We start from the raw sequence: 26,926 nt of genomic DNA, 5'->3' as shown, positions 1-26,926 counted from the left end.
GCGGAGAGGTTTAGGGATGGGAGTTCCAGAGCTCAGGGCCTAGGCATCTGAAGGCATGGCCACCGTTTGTTGAGCAGTTATAATCAAGGATGCTCAAGAGGACATAATTTGAGGAGCGCAGATATCCAGATATCTCGGGGAAGGTTGTGAGGCTGAAAGAGATTACAGAGATAGGGAGGGGGATGAGGCCATGGAGGGATTTGTAAACAAGGATAAGAATTTTGAAATCGAGGAGTTGCTTAACTGGGAGCCAATGTAGGTCAGCGAGCACAAGGGTGATGGGTGAACGGAACTTGGTGCGAGTTAGGACATGGGCTGCTGAGCATTGGATGACCGAAAAGTTTACGTACGGTTGAATGTGGGAGGCCAGCCAGGTGTGCTTTGGAGTAATCAAGTCTAGAGGTAACAAAGGCATGATCGAATTTGCATTTGAATAAATCAATACTAACTGCTTCCACTATCTCCTATGGGAATCTGTTCCATAGATTTACCATTTGCTCACTGGGATAACGTTTCTACAGATTTGTTTTGAAGTTGCCCTCCATCATCTGGTTCTACGATTCTGGACGCGGTGAAACAGCTCATCATGATCTACATTATCGAGTCCATTTTGAATCTTAAAAATAGCAATCATATCATCTCCCAACCTTCTTTTTTCAAGTGAGAACATGCCAAATTTACATATTGGCCTAGAAATTGCGGTCGGAGGCGAACCACTAGAGTACGCCTCCGACCCCTGAAACAATTCCAAAAGTACCTCCTAGTGCGCAGGCTGCGAAGAGTTGTGGTCGCTGGCCTTGAGGCGGAAAGCAGTGTAATGCCCCTGGATCCTAGGACAGCAAGCGGTTCAAAAGTGTACCTGGGGTCACGTGGGTCCGGTCCTCCAATAACAAAGGAGAATTCTATTTCAATCATTTATGAAGGGTATCCCCATATGATAAGCAATGGAATCCCAAAATGTAAAAATTATACAATTAACAGAATTTAATTTTTAATCATAATTACCTTCATTCCACCAATCTTAATAAAAAATTTATTTTTTGATCATTTTAAACAATCCAGGACAATATTTGCATAAACTCACTTAATAAAATGTATGTGTGCATAATTTTAGAAACATGTTTCATTTAAGGCTTAGCTATCCCCTTACACAGGCCCTATACCTGCTTGCATCAACTGTAAGACTTATGTTGGTAATTGCTGCCCAGTCGCTGGGCAAATAGCCCACCCAACTCTGCACCAGCAAAACTCAGTTTTCAGGTGGTTCCAATGATCTGTCAAGGCAGTTTCGGATTTTGCACATGGAACTTGTGGGGCATTTCAAAGGGAATACGACAGCGTATCTGAGAGTACGTCATTGCAGACACTGCAATTTCCTCAAATAGCTCCTCATAATCCAATCCTTCCAACACCTCAATCATTCTGGTTGCTCTCTTCTGTATCTTTCCAATTACTGCAATATTCTTTTTATACTGTGGTGACCAGAACTGTACACAATATTCTACGTACGGTCACAATAATTTATAAAGTGGCAGAATTACCTCTCTATTATAGTTCAATATTGACTTTTAATATAACGCAACATACAACCCCACTCCTGTGAGGTGCCACAAGAATAGGGGCTGGGGCCTCAACTATTTACAATCTATATTAATGACTTGGATGAAGGGACCGAGGGTCATGTCTCCAAGTTTGCTGATGATACAAAGATGGGTGGGAAAGCAAGTTGTGAGGAGGACACAACAAATCTGCAACGGGATATTGACAGGCTAAGGGAGTGGGCAAAAATTTGGCAGATGGAGTATAATGTGGGAAAGTGTGAGCTTATCCACTTTGTCAGGAAAAATAAAAAAGCAAATTATAATTTAAATTGAGAGAGATTACAAAATGCAGTACAGAGGGACCTGGGGGTCCTTGTACATGAAACACAAAAGTTAGTATGCAGGTACAGCAAGTAATCAGGAAGGCAAATGGAATGTTGGCCTTTATTGCAAGGAGAGTGAAGTATAAAAGTAGGAAAGTCTTGTTACAATGGTACAGGGTATTAGTGAGACCACACGTGGAGTACTGCGTACAGTTTTGGTCTCCTTATTTAAGGAGGGATTATACTTGCATTGGAGGCAGTTCAGAGAAGGCTCACTAGATTGATTCCTGAGATGAGGTGGACAAGGGAGAACCAGTGGATGTGTTGTATTTGGACTTTCAAAAGGCTTTTGACAAAGTCCTATACAAGAGATTGGTGTGCAAAATTAAAGCACATGGTATTGGGGGTAATGTACTGATGTGGATAGAGAACTGGTTGGCAGACAGGAAGCAGAGATTCGGGATAAACAGGTCCTTTTCAGAATGGCAGGCAGTGACTAGTGGGGTGCCACAGGGCTCAGTGCTGGGACCCCAGCTATTTACAATATACATTAATGATTTAGATGAAGGAATTGAGTGTAATATCTCCAAGTTTGCAGATGACACTAAGCTGGGTGGCGGTGTGAGCTGTGAGGAGGATGCTAGGAGGCTGCAGGGTGACTTGGACAGGTTAGGTGAGTGGACAAACGCATGGCAGTTGTAGTATAATGTGGATAAATGTTAGGTTAACCACTTTGGTGGCAAAAACACGAAGACAGAATATTATCTGAATGGCGACAGATTAGGAAAAGGGGAAGCGCAACGAGACCTGGGTGTCATGGTACACCAGTCATTGAAAATTGGCATGTAGGTACAGCAGGCGGTAAAGGCGGTTAATGGTATGTTGGCCTTCATAGCTAGGGGATTTGAGTATAGAATCATGGAGGTCTTACTGCAGTTGTACAGGGCCTTGGTGAGGTCTCACCTGGAATATTGTGCTCAGTTTTGGTCTCCTAATCTGAGGAAGAACATTCTTGCTATTGAGGGAGTGCAGCGAAGGTTCACCAGACTGATTCCCGGGATGGCAGGACTGACATATGAGGAGAGACTGGATCGACTGGGCCTGTATTCTCTGGAGTTTAGAAGAATGAGGGGGGGGATCTCATAGAAACATACAAAATTCTGACGGGACTGGACAGATTAGATGCAGGAAGAATGTTCCTAATGTTGGGGAAGTCCAGAACCAGGGTACATAGTCTAAGGATAAGGGGTAATGCCATTTAGGACTAAGATGAGGAGAACCTTCTTCACTCAGAGAGTTGTTAACCTGTGGAATTCCCTACCACAGAGATTTGTTGATGCCAGTTCATTGGATATATTCAAGAGAGAGTTAGATATGGCCCTTACGGCTATGTTTCTATGAAGGGGTTGACTTATGAGCAGGTTGGGCCTATACTCATTGGAGTTTAGAAGAATGAGAGGTGAGCTTATTGAAACATTTAAGATACTGTGGGGGCACGACAAGGTAGATGCAGAGAGGATGATTCCACTCGTTGGGGACAGGGGGGCATAGTTTCAGAATAAGGGGTTACCCATTTAAAACGGAGTTGAGGAGGAATTTTTTCTTTCAGAGGGTCGTGAATCTTTGAAATTCTCTACCCGAGAGCTGTGGCGGCTGGGTCATTGGATATATTGAAAGTGGAAATAGACAGATTTTTGAACGATAAGGGAGTAAAGGGGTATGGGGAGCGGGGAGGTAAGTGGAGCTGAGCCCAAGATTAGATCAGCCATGATCTTATTGAATGGCGGAGCAGACTCGAGGGGCCAAATGGCCGACTCCTGCTCCTATTTCTTATGTTCTTATGTAACATCTGTTTTACTCACTGCCACCAAGCATTGTTGTGATAGCTTCAATTTATTGTCAATCAGGAGATCTAGATCTTTCATTTTCCATGTACATTATTTTCTTTCCATTTAAATAATAATCCCTTTCTGGATTTCTGTCCACGTGAAGCACTTTGCATTTCTCTACATTGAATTTCATCTGCCACTTATCTGCCCAATTCACACATACATTCAAATCATCATAGAAACATAGAAACTTAGAAAATAGGTGCACGAGTAGGCCATTTGGCCCTTCGAGCCTGCACCACCATTCAATATGATCATGGCTGATCATGCAACTTCAGTACTCCATTCCTGCCTTCTCTCCATACCCCTTGTTCCCTTTAGCCACATTTAAGGATCACATCTAACTCTCTTTTGAATATACCTAACGAACTGGCCTCAACAACTTTCTGTGGTAGAGAATTCCACAGGTTCACAATTCTCTGAGTGAAGAAGATTCTCCTCATCTCGGTCCTTAATGGCTTACCCCTTATCCTTAGACTGTGACCACTGGTTCTGGACTTCCCCAACATTGGGAACATTCTTCCTGCATCTAACCTGTCCAATCCCATCAGAATTTTATATGTTTCTATGAGATCCCCTCTCATTCTTCTAAATTCCAATGAATATAAGCCTGGACGATCCAGTCTTGCCATCCTGGGAATCAGTCTGGTGAACCTTCGCTGCACTCCCTCATTAGCAAGAATGTCCTTCCTCAGATTAGGAGACCAAAACTGTGCACAATATTCAAGGTGTGGCCTCACCAAGGACCTGTACAACTGCAGTAAGACCTCCCTGCTCCTATACTCAAATCTTCTCGCTATGAAAGCCAATATGCCATTTGTCTTCTTCACCGCCTGCTGTACCTGCATGCCAACTTTCAATGACTGATATACCATGACACCCAGGTCTCTTCGCACCTCCCCTTTTCCTAATCTGTCACCATTCAGATAATATTCTGCATTCCTGTTTTTGCCACCAAAGTGGATAACCTCACATTTATCTACATTATACTGCATCTGCCATGCATTTGCCCACTCACCTAACCTGTCCAAGTCACCCTGCAACCTCTTAGCATCCGCCTCACAGCTCACACTGCAACCCAGCTTAGTGTCACCTGCAACCTTGGAGATATTACATTCAATTCCTTCGTCCAAATCATTAATGTATATTGTAAATAGCTGGGGTCCCAGCACTGAGCCATGCGGCACCCCACTAGTCACTGCCTGCCATTCTGAAAAGGACCCATTTATCCCGACTCTTTGCTTCCTGTCTGCCAACCAGTTCTCTATGCACATCAATACATTACCCCCAATACCATGTGCTTTAATTTTGCACACTAATCTCTTGTGTGGGACCTTGTCAAAAGGCTTTTGAAAGTCCAAATACACCACATCCATTGGTTCTCCCATGTAATCTGCCCTGTTCAGCTTTGGAATCTACCACCTTCATTAGTTTTGTATTATCTGCAAATTTAGCCATTATGCTTGTGACTCCCAGTTCCAAATTATTTAAGAAGATATTAACAAAAAAGGTCGCAAAACAGATCCCCTATTGGGACCCCACTGGTAACAGTCTCCCAAGCTGATGACAATTCTTGTACCACAACCCTCGGCGTTCAATTGGTCAAACGATTCCGTATGCATTGTAAAATATTTTCACTGATTCCTGCTTTCTTTATTTTCAATGCCAGCCTTTCCAGAAGAACTGTATCATAGGCTTTACTGGAAGCCTTCGTAACTCGGAATTGCACAGCCACCACAGTAGCACGGATCCTAGCGGAAGAGGTAATCCCCCGCTGGGGAATACCCACCCAAATTGACTTGGATCATGGAAACCATTTTACGGATCAAGTAATGGAAGAAACTTGTCAGATATTCGGCATCAAGCAGAAGTTTCACATCTCATATCAGCCCCAAAGTTCTGGGATGGTAGAAAGAATGAATCGGACCCTTAAAACCACCCTGAGCAAGGCAATACAGGAAACAGGGCAGGCATGGCCTGAACTCCTACCGACAATTTTAATGAGGTTGCGTGTCACCCCAAACCGGACCACGGGATTAACCCCGTATGAATTAATGACCGGACGCGGAATGAGATTACCAGAAGGAAGAGTGACAGGAGGAGCCGAATTAGGACCATTACGAGATAGAATCAGGAAATATGTGATGGAATTGAGTGAACAGTTGACAGGTATGCGACAGGAGGTCCGAGATAGACAGAGGGAGGAGGACGAAGATGATGGGACAAATATCTCAGCTATAATCCCCGAGGTGGGGGCTAAGGTAATGGTTAAGGAAGTGGTAGAGAAACCAGGATTCGCACCTAGGTGGAGTGGACATATGTGGAGATACGTGCGCGTGCTTAAATATGAAAGGTAGGGGCCGATGGAAACACTGGTCCCAGCTGAAAGAATACAAGGATACGGGGGATGGCGGAACCTTGGGTAATCCCGGTAATCCATTCCTTAAGATACGCCTTAGAGTATAAAGGAGTTGAGGGACGCATTGACAGATAGACTTTTGGGGGACTAGGATTAATATTTGCAATATTAGGGGTACTTATCATAATGAAATGGTTCTGGGAAAGGGCACATGTCTGGAGAAACGGTGTAAACAATCCGGTTGAAATAGAAATGATAAGAATCAAATTGAACTCTGGGACGCCAGGCTGTAATCTCTCAACAGGAAAAATGTAGCTCGTTGCAAAGATCCTGACAGGCGTCTCAATCCTCACAGGTCTGGGAGAAGCTACCATAACACAAGGACAACCGACTGAGGAACAACAAGGCGTGTATTACAAGGATTCGTGTGATGTTGGTTGTGATGCCAGAACGCTGATGGTGACGGTTGAAACAACAGTAAAGGTGCAGCGTCGGAGTGACATGTCTAAAACAGTAAACAAAGGGCTTGAAACACCCGTGGGGATGGGCCTATACAAAGTTGACAATTGGGTAAATGAGACCATGGTGTGTCATGTAGCCTGCAGGGGAGGGTGGGGGGGTGGAAGAGACAAAAACAATGCACCCAGAAGGAAGGGGTGCAGATAAGGTACGTGCCATAGTTCACTGAATTCTCAGGAGCACCTCAGCAAGATCAGGATGAGCAGAAGTTATGCCCGCCCTCCAAATGCACAAATGGGGTCTGTGGTGAGTGGTGCTGGGAGGTTGTTCCCTGAGGTAGACCCACACCACTGCCCCACCAACCACCACAGCCCCTGTTAATACTGCCCCCCCCCACCAGAACACCTGGTATGCCCAGATATGACCGGGGGGGGGGGCGCTCCAGGGGGGGTTGGTGATAAAACGAACGAAAGACAGAATCCACTTCAGGGTGCGACAGTGGGTGATAACAGTATTTTTAAACCTGACGGATATAACTATCCCCAGTTTTTGTGGGCCCAGCACGGTGGCACTATATAAGAATCTGACACTATGAGCCTTGAAAGGGCCAGAATCTAACACCATGAAATTCATGGTGACCCGAAAGATGAGGAGCATATTAGAAGTGGTAGGTGTGGGCTATGCGGCCGGGGTCTCAACAGTCAACACAATAGACCTTCAGGCCATAGACGGGCAAGTTAGTACTTTAACCTGTACCCTAAAAGGGCTGTTAGAAAGAGAGATGATAACAACGAGCTGCAGGCCCAACTAAGGGTTGGGGCCGAACGGGAGATACTGCAGGTAGCCCACACCTTGAGAGACCATGCAAAGACCATCAATCTATTGAACGACCAAACCGCTAAGGCCAGTGCAGCCGCCGTATGTGCTGGCTTTGGAGCATGGATGCTGGCCTCAGTGGAACATAATTTGGAACAGTTACAGAACAGGAAGGTCCCGGACTGGATAACTAACGATGTTTTTAAAACTTGGATGCTGGATAAAAATCCAAGCCAAGCCTGTCAGGTTCGGAGGAATAGCCACACATGGATCCTTGAGAATAGATGCATCACTGGCCACCAGAACATAATAGGGTTCGTAGTAAACATTCCACAGTATAAGCTGACTGAAGGACAAGGTCTATATAACAAACATAGGGGAAGTAAGGAACCAAACACGAGTAAGGTATCACAAGTGGCATCAGTATGTTATTAAAAATGGGAAGACAACCAAGGGTGTGTCTATAACGGATTGTTATAAGAATAACCAGGTTGTGTTATGCCGAGTGTCGTTTCAGGAGGGCGAGGATGACTGTGGATACGGCCAAGCGAAAGGATGCATCCTAAGCATCACACCATGGGCGTTGGGACTATAAAACCACAGCAGTATCACAAGTAAACGGGCAGTGGTACGTCAGCACTACAGCCGCTAACTTGACCGTGGGAAGGGAAATAACGTGCCCCATCGGACGCCTTAACTTCTGTCTGGAGCCTAAACACGAAATCAACATAAAAGGATGTACAATAAACCCCGAGCTGGAGGAAGAAACCGTCAACGGAACGGTGGTAGATACGATAAAAGCGGGGTATAAAGGTTTTGAGGAGCCACAAGGAAAACCGATACCTAAGTTGAGTAAAGAGCAGTTGACACTGGAAAGGAGTGCGTTTGAACAACAATTTAAATACTCGTCTTAGAGGAACAAATCAAAAGACTACAAAAGCATACTGACACAGAACTGGCTGAACCACAGTGGTATGCTTGGTTCTACAACTTTGGACTGAATTTGCATACACCCTTGGATTAGAATTACATCCCATGTGTTAGTCATAGTGCAGCTGGTAGTGGTACTGATACTCCTGGCAGAACGTGCAGGCAGATACAAGAGACGCAGAATAAAAACCTTGGCTAAGACCATGAACAAAGAACAGGGGAAGCCTTTGCTAGGTTCACATAAGGGGGAGCAACCACAATGGCACGAGTACCTGATATGAGTTGTGAGTGTCCCAATCCTATCACCTGATCAACGAAACTGGGGCAGGAGACACACGAATTAAGATAGGGAAAGGAAAACTACTGGTCAGGGTGGGTATTTGGGGTAACCATCTGATCAAATGGGGGATTGTAAAAAAAAATTAAGTAGAAGGAACCTAATTAATCAAAGGAGACTAATTAAGTAAAGTTAAAAAACTAAGCAAGGCTGAAAGAAAAAAAAATGTGCTACAAACACAGGGAAAATGCTAAACTAGGACTCTCAGGAAGATAAATTACCTTATCACAGAAAAAAAACAGACAGTTGGGAAAGATACACTCCAAGGCTAGGTCACATGGGATGGTAAGAGATTACGGAAACAATGGATGATTGAGAGCCCACAGCTGGTTGAGGGCAGATCAATCAAGAGGGGAATAGTTCACAGACCTGAGAATGATGTAGCACATAACTTATCAGATAAAAGGCGCACAGGGGAGGTAATGAAGCTTGCTGTCAATGGAATTGTATTAACCAATTAATATTTGTAATCATAATAGTTAGGCGAAACTTTGTGACGCGGCAGGGAAACAACAAATGGAAAGCTTCCCCGCAGAGCTTCATGATTTTGTATGTATTTTGATTGTATAAAAATAGCAGCCCTGAAGCTGCTCGGAGAGAACGGCTGGTTTGGGTCACCGAATTATTGAACTCATGTAGAAACTGTCTCTCCCTCGATCGAGTACTTTATAATAAACGATTCTTTTCTCCAAAACAGACTTGTGTCGAGTATCTTTGTAATACTCCACAACAGGACCCCACTGGTAACATTCTCCCAAGCTGATGACAATTCTTGTACCACAACCCTCTGAGTTCGATTGGTCAAACGATTCCGTATCCATTGTAAACTATTTTCACTGATTCCCGCTTTCTTTATTTTCAATGCCAACTTTTCCAGAAGAACTGGATCATGGGTACATCACATTCACTGTGTTACCTCTACCAAGCTCCTTTGTCACACCCTCAAAAGAAACCAGTAAGTTCGATTGACAAGACTTCCCCTTCACGGACCCAGATTAGCTTTCTTTAATGATTTTATTTCTATCCATATGCTTCCTGATCTCATCTTTAATAAGGATTTCCATAGTTTTACCCACAATGGATAACTGGTCTGTAATTTCCAAAGTCTCTTTTGCTATCTTTTTAAAAATAGAAGTAACATTTCAAGTCCCCAGGTACCTCTCCAAGATTCAATGAATTCTGGAGATTTATGCCAGAATTTCTGCGATATCCTTCCTTATTGGGAGTTGCATTTTATCTGTCCCCGGAGATTTATTTACCTTAAGGTTGCACAGCTGTTCGGTAACCGTGTTGGGTAGTAATGCAAAAAATGTTACAACTTACCTCTGCAACACCCTCTAGTCCCCTTTCCAAATGAAATAAGTTACCTGTCTCCTCCTTGGCAAAAACTTATTGAGCACTTTCGCAACCTGTGTAGCAAAGCAGTTTGTCTTATTATGTAATTGGGTTTGAATCTCAAAACACACTACTGTGCAATAACTCTTGTTTCAATTACTTACATCAGAGAAGGAAGGCATATTTTTTACCTTGGAAAAGTTCTCCACATTACTATCCAAAGAAAATTTTGCAGAATACAGTTAAAGTCTAGCTATTGTCAACTTACTGCTCTAGAATATATATTTTTCATGACGGCAATTCAAATATTTCGATATTTTTATGGGCAATCAGAAAGAGTTCTGGCAGTGTTAGCAGAATCAGCATCAACATATCCAGTCGGTATGGGACAAGATTCAACAAAACAAATAGTGCGCTAAACTATACTGTTTAATCAGTACAGTGGTCAAGCTACACCTTGAGTAATATTTCCTATTTTGGTCAACGTGGCACAAGGGAATCATTCAAGCCCTGGTGGGGGTGCAGGGAAATCCCCACAACTCTCCAAACTATGTTTGAACCGCTCCGGTTTCACTTCCGCCCTCCCGCCTCCATCAAAATTTTGAATGATATCCTGTGCCTTTGATCATGCTGCTTTATCCCTCTTTGTTCTCCTACAACTATCAGTAGTTTTTGATATAGCTGATAATACCATCCTCCTCCAGCGCCTCTGCTGCATTGTCTAGCTCTGTGGTATTTTCCTTGCATGGTTTCATTCCTAATCTATCCAAATGCAGCCAGAGCATCTCCAGCAAATTGATTCTCTTCCATTGCTACACTGTCACCTGTGGAGTATCCCAAGCAGCCATCTTCAGCCCCCTCCTCTTCTTGGTTTATATCCTGACTTTTGGTGGCATCATCCACAGGCATGGGTTACCTTTCATATGAATGCTGATGACACATAGCTTTACTGCTCTGCCACTTCGCTTGACTGCTTTCATACTATCAGTCTACTTGTCTGACATCAAATCCTGGATGAGTCACAACTTCCTACAGAACAACATCAGGCCAACCAAAGCCATAATTGGTCCATGCCACAAAATGTGCTCACTTGCTACTGGTTCCATCCCCCTTCCCTGCCAATCTTGCAGTTTTAACTGGACAGTTCACAGTCTTGCCATACTGTTCAATTCGGGGTCAGAAGAGGGGAGGGCCCAGGGGCAGCACGGGCCAGGCCAGCCCACACTGCGATATGTGTGCGCACTAGGCCCGTGCAGCAGAGCAGGTCTACAGTCGTCTTGGTTAATCCTTGCCACTGGACCAAGGCCTAGCTCTGTCATGCCCGTGTGGTGGCTGGTGTGCAACGGCCACCCCACGTTAAAAAAATCCACGCACAGGCATCTTCCAGCCTTCAAGATGTAGTTCGGGATCTGGAATATTAGGTCCTTCATTGAAACACCTGTGAACTCATCCCTTTTTGGCGTGAAGCAAGTCATCCTCGATTCGAGGGACTGCCTATGATGATGACTGTTCAATCTCGAGATGTGCTTCGAACCACACATACATCAGTAAGACAACGGCGTCACCTACCTCTGCCCCACCTTAGCCCCTCTACCGCAGTCAGCTGCATTCACCACAAAATGCAGCCAATTGTGAATCAGGCCCGCTAACCTACGCAGCCAAATCTGCAACCTATGCTTCCAGCCAGCGAGGCTCTACACCACCAATGACACGTCACAAAGTCAGCCCTTATATACTTTTACAAAATGTCGCTTTTAAGTTTCACAGATTATAATTTAGAATCACAGATACAGCACAGAAGGAGCTGTATTATGCCTGCCCCAGCTCTTTAAAAGAGCTGTCCAATTACTCACACTCCCCTGCTCTTTCCCATTTTTGATCCTTTGCAAAATCTAAACAGTAAAACCCATTTGAGGCAAAAAGTGTCATATGTAAGTTTGTAAGAGATGCCTCAATGTTTTTTTTAAGTTGCATTAATATCACGCCTTCCACATCCTCGAGGTGTCCCAAAGCGCTTTACAGCCAATTAATTACTTTTGAAGCGCAATCACTGTTGCAATATAGGGAAAAAGACAGCCAGTGTGTACATAGCAAGAGCCCAGAAACGGCAATGAGAAAATTGTGCAGTTAATCTGGTTTTGGTGGTGTTGGTTGAGAAGAACTCCCCAGCTCTTTTCCGAATAGAGCCATGAAATCTTTTACACCACCTGAGCAATCAGGCAGGAACTCAGCCTAACACCGCATCCCAAGAGGACATTTCCAACAATGAACCACTCACTCACTCCTGCACTGGAGCATCAGCTGAGAGTGTGTACTCAAGTCTCGAGTGGGGCTTGAACCGTGGCCTTCTCCCTCACAGGACAGAGTGCTACCACTGAGCCAAGCTGAGATTGTCATTAGATCAGTGAAGGCTAAAATTAAAGCTGTATTTAAAACAGTATTCCCACCTAAACAATTACTCTTTGGAGTGAAGATTATTTTAAAGTGAGGTGCTCATGTTGGAGCTTTCTGTTTACTGTACACAGTAACACAATGGAATGCAGCTACAAATCAATTTTCAGCAGGTGTGCCCCTCATTGAATGTATTTCAATATATTAAACAATAAAAAAATAAATGCTTGTATGGTGCAAGCTGCAATTGGAATTCAATTGGGTTAATATGGTAAGCATGTTAGAGAAATCCATGTTATCAAAATGTCAGCACTTTTAAATACATTACTTCTGAAAATAGTTATTCAGAATCAAGGAAGATGAATTAAACACAAATATTACAACAAAACTGAAGTATAAAAATGTTAAAAGACAAAATACATTCGACCACTCTGACATACCTCCCACCACACACATTTTGGTCTTATAACCGGACTCACCCTCCATCACCTCAGCAGTCCTACTCCTGCTAACGATTCCATTATTCTCCCATTTTTTGGTTTCTATGCCAGCTGCACAGCTTACTAAATGGGCTTTTCAAAACAAAACAAAATTAAAATATCGTATAAAGAGTACTTTTTACCAAAGTATCAATGAACGGCTATATTTGTAAAAAGAAAACTCAGTGGAATGCAGGTGATGCATCTGTTAGATATTTTCCCCCTCCAATTGCCATCGAACCTAGTACATTGGGGAGGTCTAACAAGGCAAGGGAATACACAATAATTTAGTAGGACACTGAGAAGTGTAGAGGAACAAAGGGATCTTGGAGTGCATGTCCACAGATCCCTGAAGGTAGCAGGGCAGGTAGATAATGTGGTTCAGAAGACATACGGAATACTTGCCTTTATTAGCCAAGGCATAGAATACAAGAACAGGGAGGTTATTTTTGAACTGTATAAAACACCAGTTAGGCCACAGCTAGAGTACTACGTGCAGTTCTGGTCACCACATTACAGGAAAGATGAGATTGCACTAGAGAGGGTACAGAGGAGATTTGCGAGGATGCTGCCTGGACTGGAGAATTTTAGCTATGAGGAAAGATTGGATAGGAAGGACCTATTTCCCTTAGCAGAGGGGTCAACAACCAGGTGGCAGAGATTTAAAGTAATTGGTAGGTTTAGTGGGGATTTGAAGGGAAATTCTTTCACCCAGAGGGTGGTGGGGGTCTGGAACTCATTGCCTAAAAGGATGGTAAAGGCAGAAATCCTTGCCACATTTAAAAAGTGCTTGGATATGCACTTGAAGTGCTGTAATCTGCAAGGCTACGGACCAAGAGCTGGAGAGTGGGATTAGGCTGGATAGCTCTTTGTCGGCTGGCACGGAAATGATGGGCCAAATGGCCTCCTTCCGTGCTATAAATTTCTATGATTGTATATGGTCTAGGAAACCGATGCTCCCATTCTGCTGCTATAACTGTGACAGTGCAGGAATCGCATCCCATCAATGAAACAAATGCCAGCAGGCATCTGCATCGGCATGTCTTAGGCACTCACTAGGTTTTCAGGGGTGGGGGTAGTGTTTAGGGAAATTGGATAATTGGAAATTAGGGACATTGGATAACTGCCTATCTGTAAACCCAGGCTGAAGAGAATAAAAGTTCTACATTAGTAGCCCCTCTTCTGGAAGGCCACTGACATCACGGCTGATTGGCCTCCTCGGAGTCTGGAACACTCTTACAGGTCTTACGTTAAACTCTTCGCTATACTGTACACCGGTATCTTGCCAACAAACAATATAATGGGAGTACAGGAGGTGGAACCAGTGGGGCTTCTGGCAGATGACACTATGGGCCCAAGTTTCCACATGATTTGCGCCTGATTTTTTAGGAGCAACTGGTGGAGAACGGACTATCTTAGAAATCGCAATTCTCCACATTTTTTTTTCTGCAGTTCTAGTCAGGTAGAACAGTTCTACTTTGGAACAGAATTTTTTCTTCAAAAGGGGGTGTGTCCGGCCACTGACGCCTGATTTGAAAGTTTCCACAGTGAAAACGTACTCCAAACTAAAGTAGAATGGAGCAAGTGAAGATTTTTGTAGATCTGAAAAAACCTGTTCTACACATTAAAAAATCAGGCGCAGGTTACAAATTAGGCGTCCAGAACGAGGTGGGGGGGGAGGGGGGGGGGAAGGGAACTCAATAAATTCTACAATAAATCCTTATTTATACTTCTACAAATATTATACAAATAAATCCAACCTGAATAACATTTATAAGCAAAGAAAAGATTAAATAAACCATCTTCCTACCTGTGTGAAAGTGCTTCAGGCACGGAGAATTCTGCAGTCAGCCTGAGGCGCCCGTTCTGCCCGCGCGGGGGGGGGGGCGGGATAGAGAGGAGGCGCCCGTTCTGCCAGCGGGGGGGGGGGGCGCCGCCCGTTTTGCCCGCGGGGGGGGGGGGGGGGTAGGAGGCGCCCGTTCTTCCCGGAGGGGGGGTAGGAGGCGCCCGTTCTTCCCACGGGGGGGAGGGAGAGAGAGGAGGCGCCCGTTCTTCCCACGGGGGGAGGAGGAAAGAGAGGAGGCGCCCGTTCTTCCCGCGGGGGGGGGGAGGAGACAGTGAGAAGGCTGCAAGTGCTGATGGCAATGTGCTTTTATTAAAAAAAAAATTTCAAAAATTAAACAGCTACAAAGAACTACAAAAATGGCCGAGTGCCAATGTTTTTTTCACACTGAGCATGCGCGAACGCCCCAACGCGCAGCGTTGCCGGCAGGAAAAAAACTAATTTAAATAGTACCCGCCCCCTCCCACTTACAAAATCGGCGCGAGTGTAGGCTCCGCCCCCCTGGGCGCCGCGCCAGGCAGACAAGGTGCTGCAGAACGCTCGAGAATTGTGATTTTTTTTTTTTAGGCGCCGTTTTAGGCGCAAAAAACGGGCGCCCAGCTCGGAGGGGCGCCCGTTTTTTATCGTGTGGAAACTTGGGCCCTATATCACCGGTGCCGCCTGGATGAACACAACTAGTGGCCCTCCCACCCCAATCAAAAATCCCCAAACCAAGTATCACCATTTCCCATCCCCTCCTGTCCTCAGATCCCCTCTTATATCGGCTGTCCGCCCCAAGCCCCGAGTAAATTCGGAGCCAATTAGTTACAGTAATATAGAGCTCCACCTAGTGGACTACTGCTCCACCTAGTGAACTACTGTGGTAATGCAACTGCTGCTGTAAATACAATAAGTCACATGATGTGTTGGAGCCATCTTGGAGTGTGTGTTGTTAGTGATGTCGTAAAGAATCCATCACATTGGCGAATCAAGATAGGACAATTGGATTCCCTAGCTGAAATTTTTGTTGGTAAATGACCAGCCAACTAACAAAGCGACTTTGAAAGGTTGTTTTGCAACACAGCTAAAAATCCAAGGCAAGTTACTTGGCTGAACTGAAGAGTCCAGCTGGCCACGCCTATGGGAATAATAGGGCGCTTGGGTGAGTTCCATCGCGACCAAGGATTTTCAGAGCATAAATGTTTTTCACTGCGAATAGTATCGTCGAAATCCCCGATAATGAAAACCGTAACCAGGTAATTTTAGAAACAAAACTGGCTATTTTCCTGACTGAAGCAGGCCCCGAGGTGTATGAAACCCTGAAAAAAGTGCTTGTTCCCGACAAGCCGAAGGACACGCAAGTGATGGAGATTCCAGTTAGAACAGCACTACAGTCCTGAGCCCCTGGAAATTGCTGAAAGTTATCATTTTGGAACACGAGATCAGTTCATTGACGAGGGTATCAGCGAGTACAGTTTAGCATTAAAAAAATCTATCCATTCACTGTCATTTCAAAAAACCTTTCAGAACCGAGCATTGCATGACCACTTTGTTTGTGGGATGAAAAATAAAGAAATCAGAAGAAAGTTGTTAACAACACCTAACTTGACTTTTGATTTAGCTTGTCAGACAGTTATGTCAATGGATATGGCCAACCAATACTCTCGAGAATTTTGTACCATTTCCAGTCATCAGACAACCGAGGTGAATCGCCTGCAGGTTAAAAGTAAAAGGCAGTTGGGCCCCAAGGTCTCAGCAACTGGTCAAGGTAATAGCGCATTGAAGTCGTGCTATCGGTGCCTGGGATAACACATTGCTCAAAGTTATCCATATGTGAAGGCAGAGTGTTTCTTCTTTAAAAAAACTGGGCATCTTGGAAGACTGAAGAGCAAACCGACTTTCAATACTGCAAGTAGAAATCACCAGAGACTACATAGCATTGAAGAGAAGCAACAGAACGAGGAGGTTCTGGAGATGCACATCATCAGCAGCACAAAGGTACCCAACAGCGATTCGTGATGTATCGTCATCCAAAGAGAGGTTGCAGGAACCAGGATACCCATGGAAATCGACACTGGTTCATCCATGAGCATAGTACCGGAATCGTTATATCTTGACAAGTTGAATGATTTTTCACTGGAAAAGTCCAAGATAGCGCTGAGTACCAGTGAAATACGAGGATCCGTTTCTGAGCTTGCCTCTCTTATCAGTGGCAGGAGACAAGTCTGCCTTAATAGGTAGGAACTGGTTGGGATCACTGAAGCTGAATTAGAATGAGATTTTGAGTTGAAACAAAAGTTGCATCGAAAGATGATGTCATCAAGCAGTATCCGAAGATGATCCGCGAAACAGGCAGTCCAATCTAAGGCTTCAAGGAGAGTGTCAGAGTGCAGAAGGACACTAGGCCAGTTTACTGCAAGCTACGTCCTGTACCATACGCATTCAAGGAGACATTTAAGCAAGAACTCAAAAGACTAGATACTGGAAATTCCCCAACCTTGAGCTGGGTTTTTCAGCGATATTTCGCTGTTTTTGGCGGAAAACAGTGTGGCGGGAAATTCCCTGAAGTCTTGCGCCGGCGGTTTTTAAATACCGCTGGGGAGCGGACCGCCAGCGTGCAAGACTGGAAAAAGCGCTTTCGCCTGATGTTTGGCTCACAGCGTAGATACGACCCAAAAAAACGCCGGGGAAAAACCTGCATTGCAGCCCTTGGAATGGCGGTAGGTATGAAGACCTGCAAAAAAGGTAAGTTCAAGTTTTTATTTTTTTTAATCTTTTGCAGCGATTCGATAGAAAAGTGTCTTGTGAATGTTTTGTGTTTTTTTTTATTTTTTGGAATTTTTGGGGGTGTTTCCCCCCCCCCCCCAGGCCCAACTTACAGCAGTATCGGCTTCGGAGAAAAGTTGCAGAAAATTCGTGGTTTGCGCCACGAATCCTCATGCAGCGCCGATTTTTACCGCTGGACACATTTTTTACCGAATGTTAGGCCTCGAAATCATAGCGGAGTCATAGTGGTATTTTTGGCGGAAATAGAATTTCTAAGATAGATCTAAGTAATTGGGCTACACCCATTGTTGTACTTAAGTCAGATAGTAATGCTAATACTATGCCCAGGTTGCCATCCCCATCACAAGTTACACCCAAAAGGGAAGAAGTGTTCTATTTTTCATAGAACGTATGATTACATAGTAAATGGCTTGCCAAACCAGGTATCAGAGAAAGATATTCATCCATACTTCATTCGTAGGAATGAATGATCAGTGGATAACGATTGTATCACGTGGGGTCCAAGAGTAGCTATTCCAAATAAGTTCAGGTCCAAGTTATTAGATCTTCATGACCAGCACCTGGGAATGTGCTTGACCAAGAGTTTTGCATGCAGTTACTTATGGTAGCCATAGAGTACATCATTAGTCAATCGGTAAGCAAGAAATCACCATCAGTACCATTACAGCCATGGAAATGGCCTCCCAGAGTATGGCAAAGGTTACATGTAGATTTGGCTGAGCTAGAAGGCCAACAATTGTTCATTGTGATTGATCGTCATTCAAAGTGGATAGAGGTGTTTCCGATGCAGAAAATAACAAGTAAAACAATAGACAATTTGTGAAGATTGTTTTCTTCATATGGCCTCCTAGAAGAAATTGTGTCTGATAATGGGCTGCAATTTTGTTCAGAAGAATTTGCACAGTTCGCGAACTGAAACAGTGTGAAACATAACAAGTTTCCTCCGTACTACCCTGCTTCAAATGGTGCAGCAGAGCGCACAGCACAAATTGTAAAACATGCTCTCAAGCAAATGTTGGATCCAAATCCAAAGAAACGCAGTTGTCGTTGGCCCACAAATTGGATAATTTTCTGATTACTTATCGTAAAACTCCTCATACACTACTGGTAGAACACCAGCAGAGTTGTTTCTCAAATGAAAGCCACGAACCAGGTTCTCGTTGTTAAAGCCAAACTTGGCACAGTCAGTAGAAGAGAAACAATTAAGACAGAAAGAGAATCATGATAGAGGTAGAGTAAAAGAGAGAAGTGTAAAATTGAATCAGAAGGTGGGAATGAAGAACCATCACCATAAATGGTTAAAGTGGTTACCAGAAAGAATAGTGAAGATATGTGGCCCTCGCACATATTTGGTCAAGATGTTTGATCATGGAAAGGTTAGGTTTGTTCACATTGATCATATTTTACCTACAGATGTGGAAGAAGTTGAAAGTTGGAATGATTCAAATATTCCTGATGAGTCAGATAGTCTTGTTACAAGTAGGGTACCAGTAGCAAACCCTACATCAGATGTACTAGAAACAAGTCAAAGAGAAAGTCAGAATTTAAATCCGAGATTGAATCAGGCAGACAAACAGTCTGAAGTTGTAGAGTCCAAATGTGTCTAAGCTCAACACCAAGTTTGGAAAGTTCTGTCGAGAGCGAAGGTATCCTCTTCAAAACAGAAAACCAGTGGTTAAGTTTGACTTATAAATATAGCAAAATAAGTCCATATCTTTTGTTATGTATAACCATGTAAGTTATGTATGATGATTATTTTGTTATGATTACTTCTTCATTAAGGAGGGAGAAGTGTAATAGAGCTCCACTTAATGGACTACTGTAGTAATGCAACTGCTACTGAAAATACAATAAGTCACATGATGTGTTGGAACCATCATGCAGTGTGCATTGTTAGTGATGTCATAAACAATATATCACACTTACCAAATGACAATAGCAGACGAAAAGTACAATCAACTTACCAGCTGACAAATAAAATCAATGTGTTAATCCATCCACCTCCAACATTTTTAATAATGTTTTTTCTCTGCTTTCCTGTTGTATCGGATTGTTGTGCCTCTTGGCACTTGTAATTATTAAAAGTGTCTGGAGTGTTCCCCAGATCAGGGGGCACTCGATCTAATGTTTATTTTGTCTCCCCCCCCCCAAAAGAGTTGTTGTGCCTCTTGTGGGTGTATCCTGCCCTGCTGACTAGCTCATCCCCAAGTTAAAGGTATACATTATTGATTTGTATTAAATTGTTCTACTAGAAATTTAATTTTGATTTCAGCAAAGTTCGTGCTCACCAAGTGCTTAATGACTTTGAACATGTAGTGCTGATAACAGGCAAATATTTACTGAACCAGCTACATGCCACTTTCACATGCCAGACATTCTCTGCCATACCTCTATTGAAAACAGCACTCTGCAGTTAAGTATCCAAGTTTACTGCAGTTAGCACTATCCTTTACTCGAGAAATTATAGAAACTATCTAACTTTGTTTACAAATGAAGACTATGGGTGCCATTGTCTTTTGCTAATCCTTAATGTAAAAAATATGTACAAATTGCTTCTAAACAACTGACAGGGACATAGTTTGAATGTTTAAAAATCTTATTAGCTTCTGAGCGATGAGATAGTTGCCTCATAACCCAACTCCTTGGTCCTCTTTTCATAAACACGATTATTAATATCATAATGACATCTCGACAGGAAAAAGACATCCCACCTGCTTAAGAATTTACAAGTTAATTCCTTTTTTAAATTATGCTAAATTATGAATCATTCAGCTGTTTTGCCTTTAGGTAAAAGATTATTTGATAAAAAAAAGACTATTCCTTAAGTACTGTAAATACAGTTAGCTTATTATTCAGCATTCACAGTAGATACCACTGTATACAATTGTAAAGTTACTGAGTCACTCATATATTAAACCTCGAGTCTGTGATACAAATACTGCATTCAGCAATAACAAACCACATTGTTGTTTATCGTGTTTATATTTATATTAGTTGATGATTGGGGGACGGCGCTCACATTGTGCTGACAGGCGAAACACTTATATTGGACTAGTTACTTTTTACAGAAACTGTCAGAAAGAATGCGCAATTTTGGAGGGTTAAAATCTTTTATATATTTTTTGAGTCTAGATGAAAAAAGGAGCAGCGAGAGCGGTTTCCGCGCGGTTGCCGGGGACTGGTTGTCCCGGAGTGTGTGGGATGCGGGCTATCAGGGTGAAGGAAGCGGCCCTGCAACACAGCCACCGCCGCAATCTTGACTTTGTGTAGCGGGGCCGGGCTCGGCCCCAACAGATGGAAACAAGTCGCTGTCAGCGCGCCTCCCTCTTCATTCTGCACAATGGCTTCGGGGTTTGTGAGGTCGCTGCTGCACTCAAGCAGCCTGCGGCAGACACTCGACACTGCACTAACCAGACAGCAGGGAGAGGCAGGCAGCAGTGGTCCCCATGTTCTCCAGGTCCGATCCCAATCCCGATCCCTTCCCTCAGCAGCCGAACAATCCTGGAAATAGAATGTGGCCCGGAGCATCGAGCGCTCGGCATTGTGGGAACACCATGCCGATTGGTCCCAGCGGCGGGAGAGGGATGGAGGACTGCAGAGCACAAGAGGGGGCTGCGGGCATTGACGGGCGCTCCACAGAGCGCAAAGGGCAGAGATGGAGACAGAGCACCAAAGAGAAAGAGGTGGTGCAGAGAAAGGAGAGAGAAACGGGAGGGTCTGCAGACAGCGAGAAGGCTGCAGAGAATGAGAGTGTGTGGAGAGGGGCTGCAGAGAAAGCAGATGTAAATGGTATCTGGCCATCAATGTAAATGAGGCAGATTCCACAGCACTCAACATTGTCCAAATAACCATTCTTTATTTGTGAATCCGAACAGTTCAGTGATTGTCAGTAGATTATTCAAGCATGGGGTCATCACAGCCAAGCTTGATTTTGTCCTCAGTAGCAGCTTTTACCTTTCCAGCATGGGATATTTGAGTAAATTTTAGTGCCTCACAACTACTCTACTTGGGATAATAAATTTTTGATTAATATTAACATCCTGATTTTATTGTTATTATGAATAGTGTAAGGGGAGCTTGGGGTGTGGGTTCGAATCCACACTCCCCTGAGGTTCTGTACGTGCAATTTATGAGGATGGGTGAGTAGCGAGGCACCAGACACAGTGGGTAAGAGTGCAAAATGGCTAATGTTGTTTATTTAGAATAGTAAACACAAAGATAGCGGGCATAGGAAGAGGTCGTAAATAGCAGTACTGGCACAATCTCACTCAACAACACGAAAAATTCTCGCAACAGGGAAGGGGAAGATAAGAGGTTGCAACATTCCACCCACACACAACCCCACCTCCCACTTCCACCCTTCTTACCAATTCCAATCCTAAATTGAGTCTGTGAGGGGGGTTGAACTATACTTACAATCCTATCAACTCCAGGGTTCTGGGGGCGCTTACTTTAGCTCGGGGTCCCTCTGGGGTGGGTTTTACGTTGTTGGTTGGTTCGGTTTTCCTCTTCGATGTTGCGTCGGTTTTTTCTATTTGCCTCTCGGTTGGCTCCTAAGCAAAAAGCTGCTGGAGTTAAGCACACCTTCCCCAGAGCGAGGGCCCTGTGAAGAGCTGACTCAACTCCCCTTTAACTCAACTCAATCACAATGAAAACTGACTCCCGCCTTCTTAACTCAACTCTACAACTCAATGCAAAAGCTGACTCCAACCTCCAACTCCCAACCTCCAACCTCTTTGTGTGTTTTTGCAGCTTTTCTTATAGTCCGTTCATCTTCGTGCCAAAACTGCATGCCATTATCTTGGGTCTTCCTTGAATAAAATGGGGTGTGAATGGCAGTGTATCGATCTGTCTGGAATGGGAGATTAGCCACACCTGTATCCTGTCGATCGCTGATGGGGTGAATGAAGATGATTGTTCACTATCTCGACAGAGGTACCACTCTGTATGGGCTGGCCAAAAGGATTGCATCAGACCTGTGGGCCTTTGTTTAATTATTCAAACTGATACCCTTTGTGTTGCCTTGTGTATTACTGGGGAGATTTTGCCTGGACATGTTGCCTCTTCTGTGAGGGTTTTACACGAAAAGCTGGAGAAATGTCCTTTTAAAATATAAAGTTGCCTTATATCCATTTTCCTGGAAGAACCGAATGTACACTCTTCCCCCTTACGGTAGCTGGCTCATCCCCCGTCCGGTTCCGTGCCCCTGCAACACTGTCTGTTACTGTACAGGGTGGCCAGAGACCCATCATCATCCGCGGTTTACAGGCTGTTGGCTGCAGTTGGTCATTTTAAACATGGCATCTTCCCATTCTCCCGGCCACATGTCTCCGTGGTTGGTTTTGCAGAACCTTACAATAGCTTAATAAGGCTTTACATTCTGTTAATAAAAATCGTAGAATGTCTTTGTGAATACTTTTGTCTCATTTGGCTTAGCGCCTGTTCGTTTAAATCTGGTCATAGAATGTAATTTAAATACAAAACTGCATTTCAGGTTCCTGCACCAGCTTATCCCCACATTTTGGTTACAGGCTGGAGAGAGGAATAATCTAATGTTAAACAAAGATGTGAGACTTGGTCTTTTTGTATATGACTGATGATTGCTTTTAAATTCGTATGAGCAAATATTCAAGATACAGGAATTTCTTGTAACTCTCTGGGCTATAAAAAAGGGTGCTGATTAAATTAAGAGTATAAATAAGATGTGAAACAAGTAATAAACCTCGGTTATCCTTAGCTAAGATAAATAAATAACTTGCATTTATATAGCACCTTTCACAACCTCAGGATATCCCAAAGCACTTTACAGCCAATTATGTATTTTTGAAGTGTAGTCACTGTTTTAATGTAGGAAACGCAGCAGCCAATTTGCACACAGGAAGGACCCGCAAACAACAATATGATAATGACTAGATAATCTGTATTAGTGACGTTGGTTGAGGGATAAATATTGGACAGGATACCAGGGAGAACTCCCTGCAAAATAACACCATGGGATCTTTTGTGTCCACCTAAGAGGGCAGACATCTCCTGTTTAACATCTCATCTGAAAGACAGCACCTCTGACAGTGCAGTACTCCCTCAATGCTGTTCTAGGAATGTCAGCCTAGATTGTAATCTCAAATTTCTGGAGTGGGACTATGAACCCACAACCTTTTGATTCAGATGCAAATACTACCACTGAGCGATGGCTGGCACTGTCAATGTTCTTAACACATAAATTAAGAATCAACTTGGAGAGTCTGAAAGGGGGGACGAGTCAGTTTGAAACTGCTGAAAGAGTAAAATAAATGTTTTTATTATTTTGTCCACTTGAGGAGTTAGTTGAAAGTATATCTGCTGTTAATCTATACTTTGATTACAGTTTGCCTACCTGAAAATGACCCATTTACCCCGACTCTCTGTTTTCTGTTAGTTCGCCAATCCTTTATCCATGCTAATATATTACCCCCGACCCCGTGAGCTCTTATCTTGTGCAGTAACTTTTTATGTGGCACCTTAGCAAATGCCTTCTGGAAATCCAAATACACGATATCTACTGGTTCCTCTTTATCCGCCCTGCTCGTTACATCCTCAAAGAACTCCAGCAAATTTTTCAAACATGGATTTCCCTTTCATAAAACCATGCTGACTCTGCTTGACTGTATTATGATTTTCTAAATGTCATGTGTTGTGTGTATGCATTAACTGTTAGACTGAGTACTGTTTAACTCCAAGAGGTATGACCTTGACTCTGCTTTAGTAAGGCCCAAAGTGACTAATACACAAATTGGCTGGCCTTTTATACTTGGGCTGCACACGCGTGCATGCAGCCCAATGGCCTCCAACAGTGACGCCATCTAGTGGCTAGTGATCCCAAAAGTACATACATGACAATACCCACCTCTGAGATATTAACACAGTCTTTTACAAATTGAGACGGTCCGGTGTTTTATGCTCCCGGATTGACCGTCTCAGTTCAACTCCAGCCTTGGGTGAGTGTTCAGAGTCTGTGGCTGGGTGGCTGACCTGGTGTGAGTGGCAATGGCCATGTCAGGGATTGAAAGTCCATTTTCATTGAACATGTCAGTGATTGAAAGTCCCAATTCACTGGATGACCACTGAGTCCTCTGATGACTGGGGGTTGGTTGGTCATCGATTGTATCTTCCTCCGACTGTTCGGGTTCGTCTGTGTATCGCAGCTTTGTCTGATCCATATGTTTCCTGCATGTTTGCCCATTTTTGAGCTTGACAATAAATACTCTGTTGCCCTCCTTGGCCATGACAGTACCAGCGATCCACTTGGGACCCTGACCATAATTCAGAACACATACAGGATCATTTACAGAAATATCGCGTGACACAGCTGCGCAATCGTGATACCCTTGCTGACTTTGTCTTCTATATTCAACATGATTATTCAAATCAGGGTGTACAAGAAATAACTTGGTCTTAAGATCTCTCTTCATCATTAGTTCAGCAGGCGAGACCCCGGTAAGCATGTGTGGTCTTGTCCGGTAACTAAGCAGTATGCGTGACAGGCAGGTCTGCAGTGACCCTTGGGTTACTCGCTTCATACTCTGCTTTATGATTTGGACAACACGTTCTGCTTGCCCGTTGGATGCAGGTTTGAACGGTGCTGACCTTACATGTTTGATACCATTGAGTTTCCTGAACTCTTGAAACTCCTGACTGGTGAAGCACAATTCGTTGTCGCTAACAAGGATGTCAGGCAGATCATATGTCGCGAACATGACACTGAGATTCTCAATGGTAGCTGTGGACGTGCTGGATGCACCCACCACAATTAAAAACATCTTCCTCAGGAAGAGACCTGCAAAGTCTATGTGGATCCTGGACCATGGTTTGGACGGCCATGACCACAGACTCAGCAGCGATTCCGCTGGTGCTTTGCTGAGCTGCATGCAAATGTTGCACTGATGCACACATGATTCCAGCTCAGAGTCAATTTCCGGCCATCATGCATGAGACCTGGCAATGGCTTTCATCATTACAATGCCGGGATGTGTGCAATGTAGCTCACGTACAAATTTCTCTCTCTCTTTCTTGGGCATAACAACTCAATTGCCCCACAGTATAAAATCCGACTGAATAGACAGTTCATCTTTGCGACGAATGTAAGGTTTAATGTCCTCGCACATTTGCTTGGGTATGGCAGACCAATCACCTTTGAGGATGCAACTCTTCACCACCGATAAAATTAGTTCCTGGCTGGTCCAGATCTTAACTTGTTGAGCCATGACAGAGGTTCCTTCACTCTCAAAAGCATCCATAACTAACAATAGGTCCGCCGGTTGTGGCATTTCCACCTCCGTGTGGGCAAAGGCAGATGGCTCAAAGCATCGGCACAATTCTCAGTGTCAGGTCTATGGTGAATGACATAATCATAAGCAGATAATGTCAACGCCCACCTCTGGATATGGGATGAAGCATTGGTATCGATACCTTTGTTTTCAAAGAACAGTGAAATGAGCAGCTTGTGATCTGTCTCCAGTTCAAACCGAAGACCAAACAGGTACTGATGCATCTTTTTAACCCCATACACACAGGCTGGTGCTTCTTTCTCTACCATGCTGTAGGCTCTTTCTGCTTCAGACAAACTTTTTGAAGCATATGCGACTGGTTGAAGTTTACCCGACTCATTAGCTTGTTGGAGTATGCAACCAATTCCATATGACAAAGCATCACAGGCCATTTCTAAACGTTTACGTGGATCATAATGTAGCAGCAGCATGTTAGAGCAAAGCAGATTAGTGGCTTTCTCAAAAGCTGTCTTGAGACACACCCCATACCCAGTTGTCGCCTTTTCTGAGCAGCATGTACAGTGGTTCTAATAAAGTGCTCAATTTAGGTAGGAAGTTACCAAAGTAGTTGAGTAGACCCAGGAACGAACGCAGCTCCGTCACATTCTGTGGCTTGGGTGCATTCTTGATGGACTTGGTTTTCACGTCCGTGGGCCTGATGCCGTCAGCAGCAATTTTCCTCCCCAGGAATTCGACCTGTGTGTAAGAATAAAAGTGTTTAAAATTGATTCTGTTTATGTATAAATGTTAAAAGTGTAGATTATACGGAAAGGCCTGTTTGTGTTGAAACAAAATTAAAGCCCACAGGTTGCCAGCATGAGCTGAGTTTTGAAACAAAAGAAACAAAATGAAAGCCCCCACAGGTTGTCGCATGGGTTTTGTGTATTGGAAAGGCATTTAATCTAATCAAGAGATGGCTGAGCCAGACCGGACAGCCACATGTGGGAGGAGAGCCAGTGGGGAAACTGCCCTGGAACCAAGGTCCAATCGTGAGGCTTTCGGAGGGACAATGGCTTTGAGAGGTTTAAAAGAACTCGGCCAAAGACTTTTCTCTCTCTCCTCAACCAGCCAGCCAAAGCGAAGTAACGTATATCACTCTTTATTATAACCTCATTGTATCTGTTGTAACTAAGATGGATGTGCATGTGTGTGTGT

At 43.9% G+C, this 26,926-nt stretch overlaps 1 protein-coding gene across 4 annotated transcripts in view; it reads right to left on the bottom strand.

Moving 5' to 3' along the window:
* The window catches only part of sgce (sarcoglycan, epsilon), a 106,401-nt gene extending 85,407 nt beyond the window's left edge, over positions 1–20,994 (bottom strand). Inside the window, exons 1-3 of one of the 4 annotated variants that reach the window (XM_070881072.1) lie at positions 12,860–12,921; positions 10,022–10,063; positions 758–881 (exon numbers count right to left, since the gene is read on the bottom strand). Coding sequence is in view for 2 of the 4 variants with exons in the window: in XM_070881070.1 (XP_070737171.1) it covers positions 12,860–12,952; positions 20,880–20,916 (130 nt within the window). In the remaining 2 variants the exon portion in view is untranslated. Of the gene's footprint in view, positions 1–757; positions 882–10,021; positions 10,064–12,859; positions 12,953–20,879 lie in introns of those variants that run through there. The other 3 variants (XM_070881070.1, XM_070881073.1, XM_070881071.1) reach the window with 3 other exon arrangements.
* Positions 20,995–26,926: the final 5,932 nt, after the last annotated feature.

Source organism: Pristiophorus japonicus, chromosome 5, assembly GCF_044704955.1.
Source record: "Pristiophorus japonicus isolate sPriJap1 chromosome 5, sPriJap1.hap1, whole genome shotgun sequence".
Lineage (NCBI taxonomy): Eukaryota > Metazoa > Chordata > Chondrichthyes > Pristiophoridae > Pristiophorus > Pristiophorus japonicus.
This window is presented reverse-complemented; position numbering and strand designations above follow the sequence as displayed.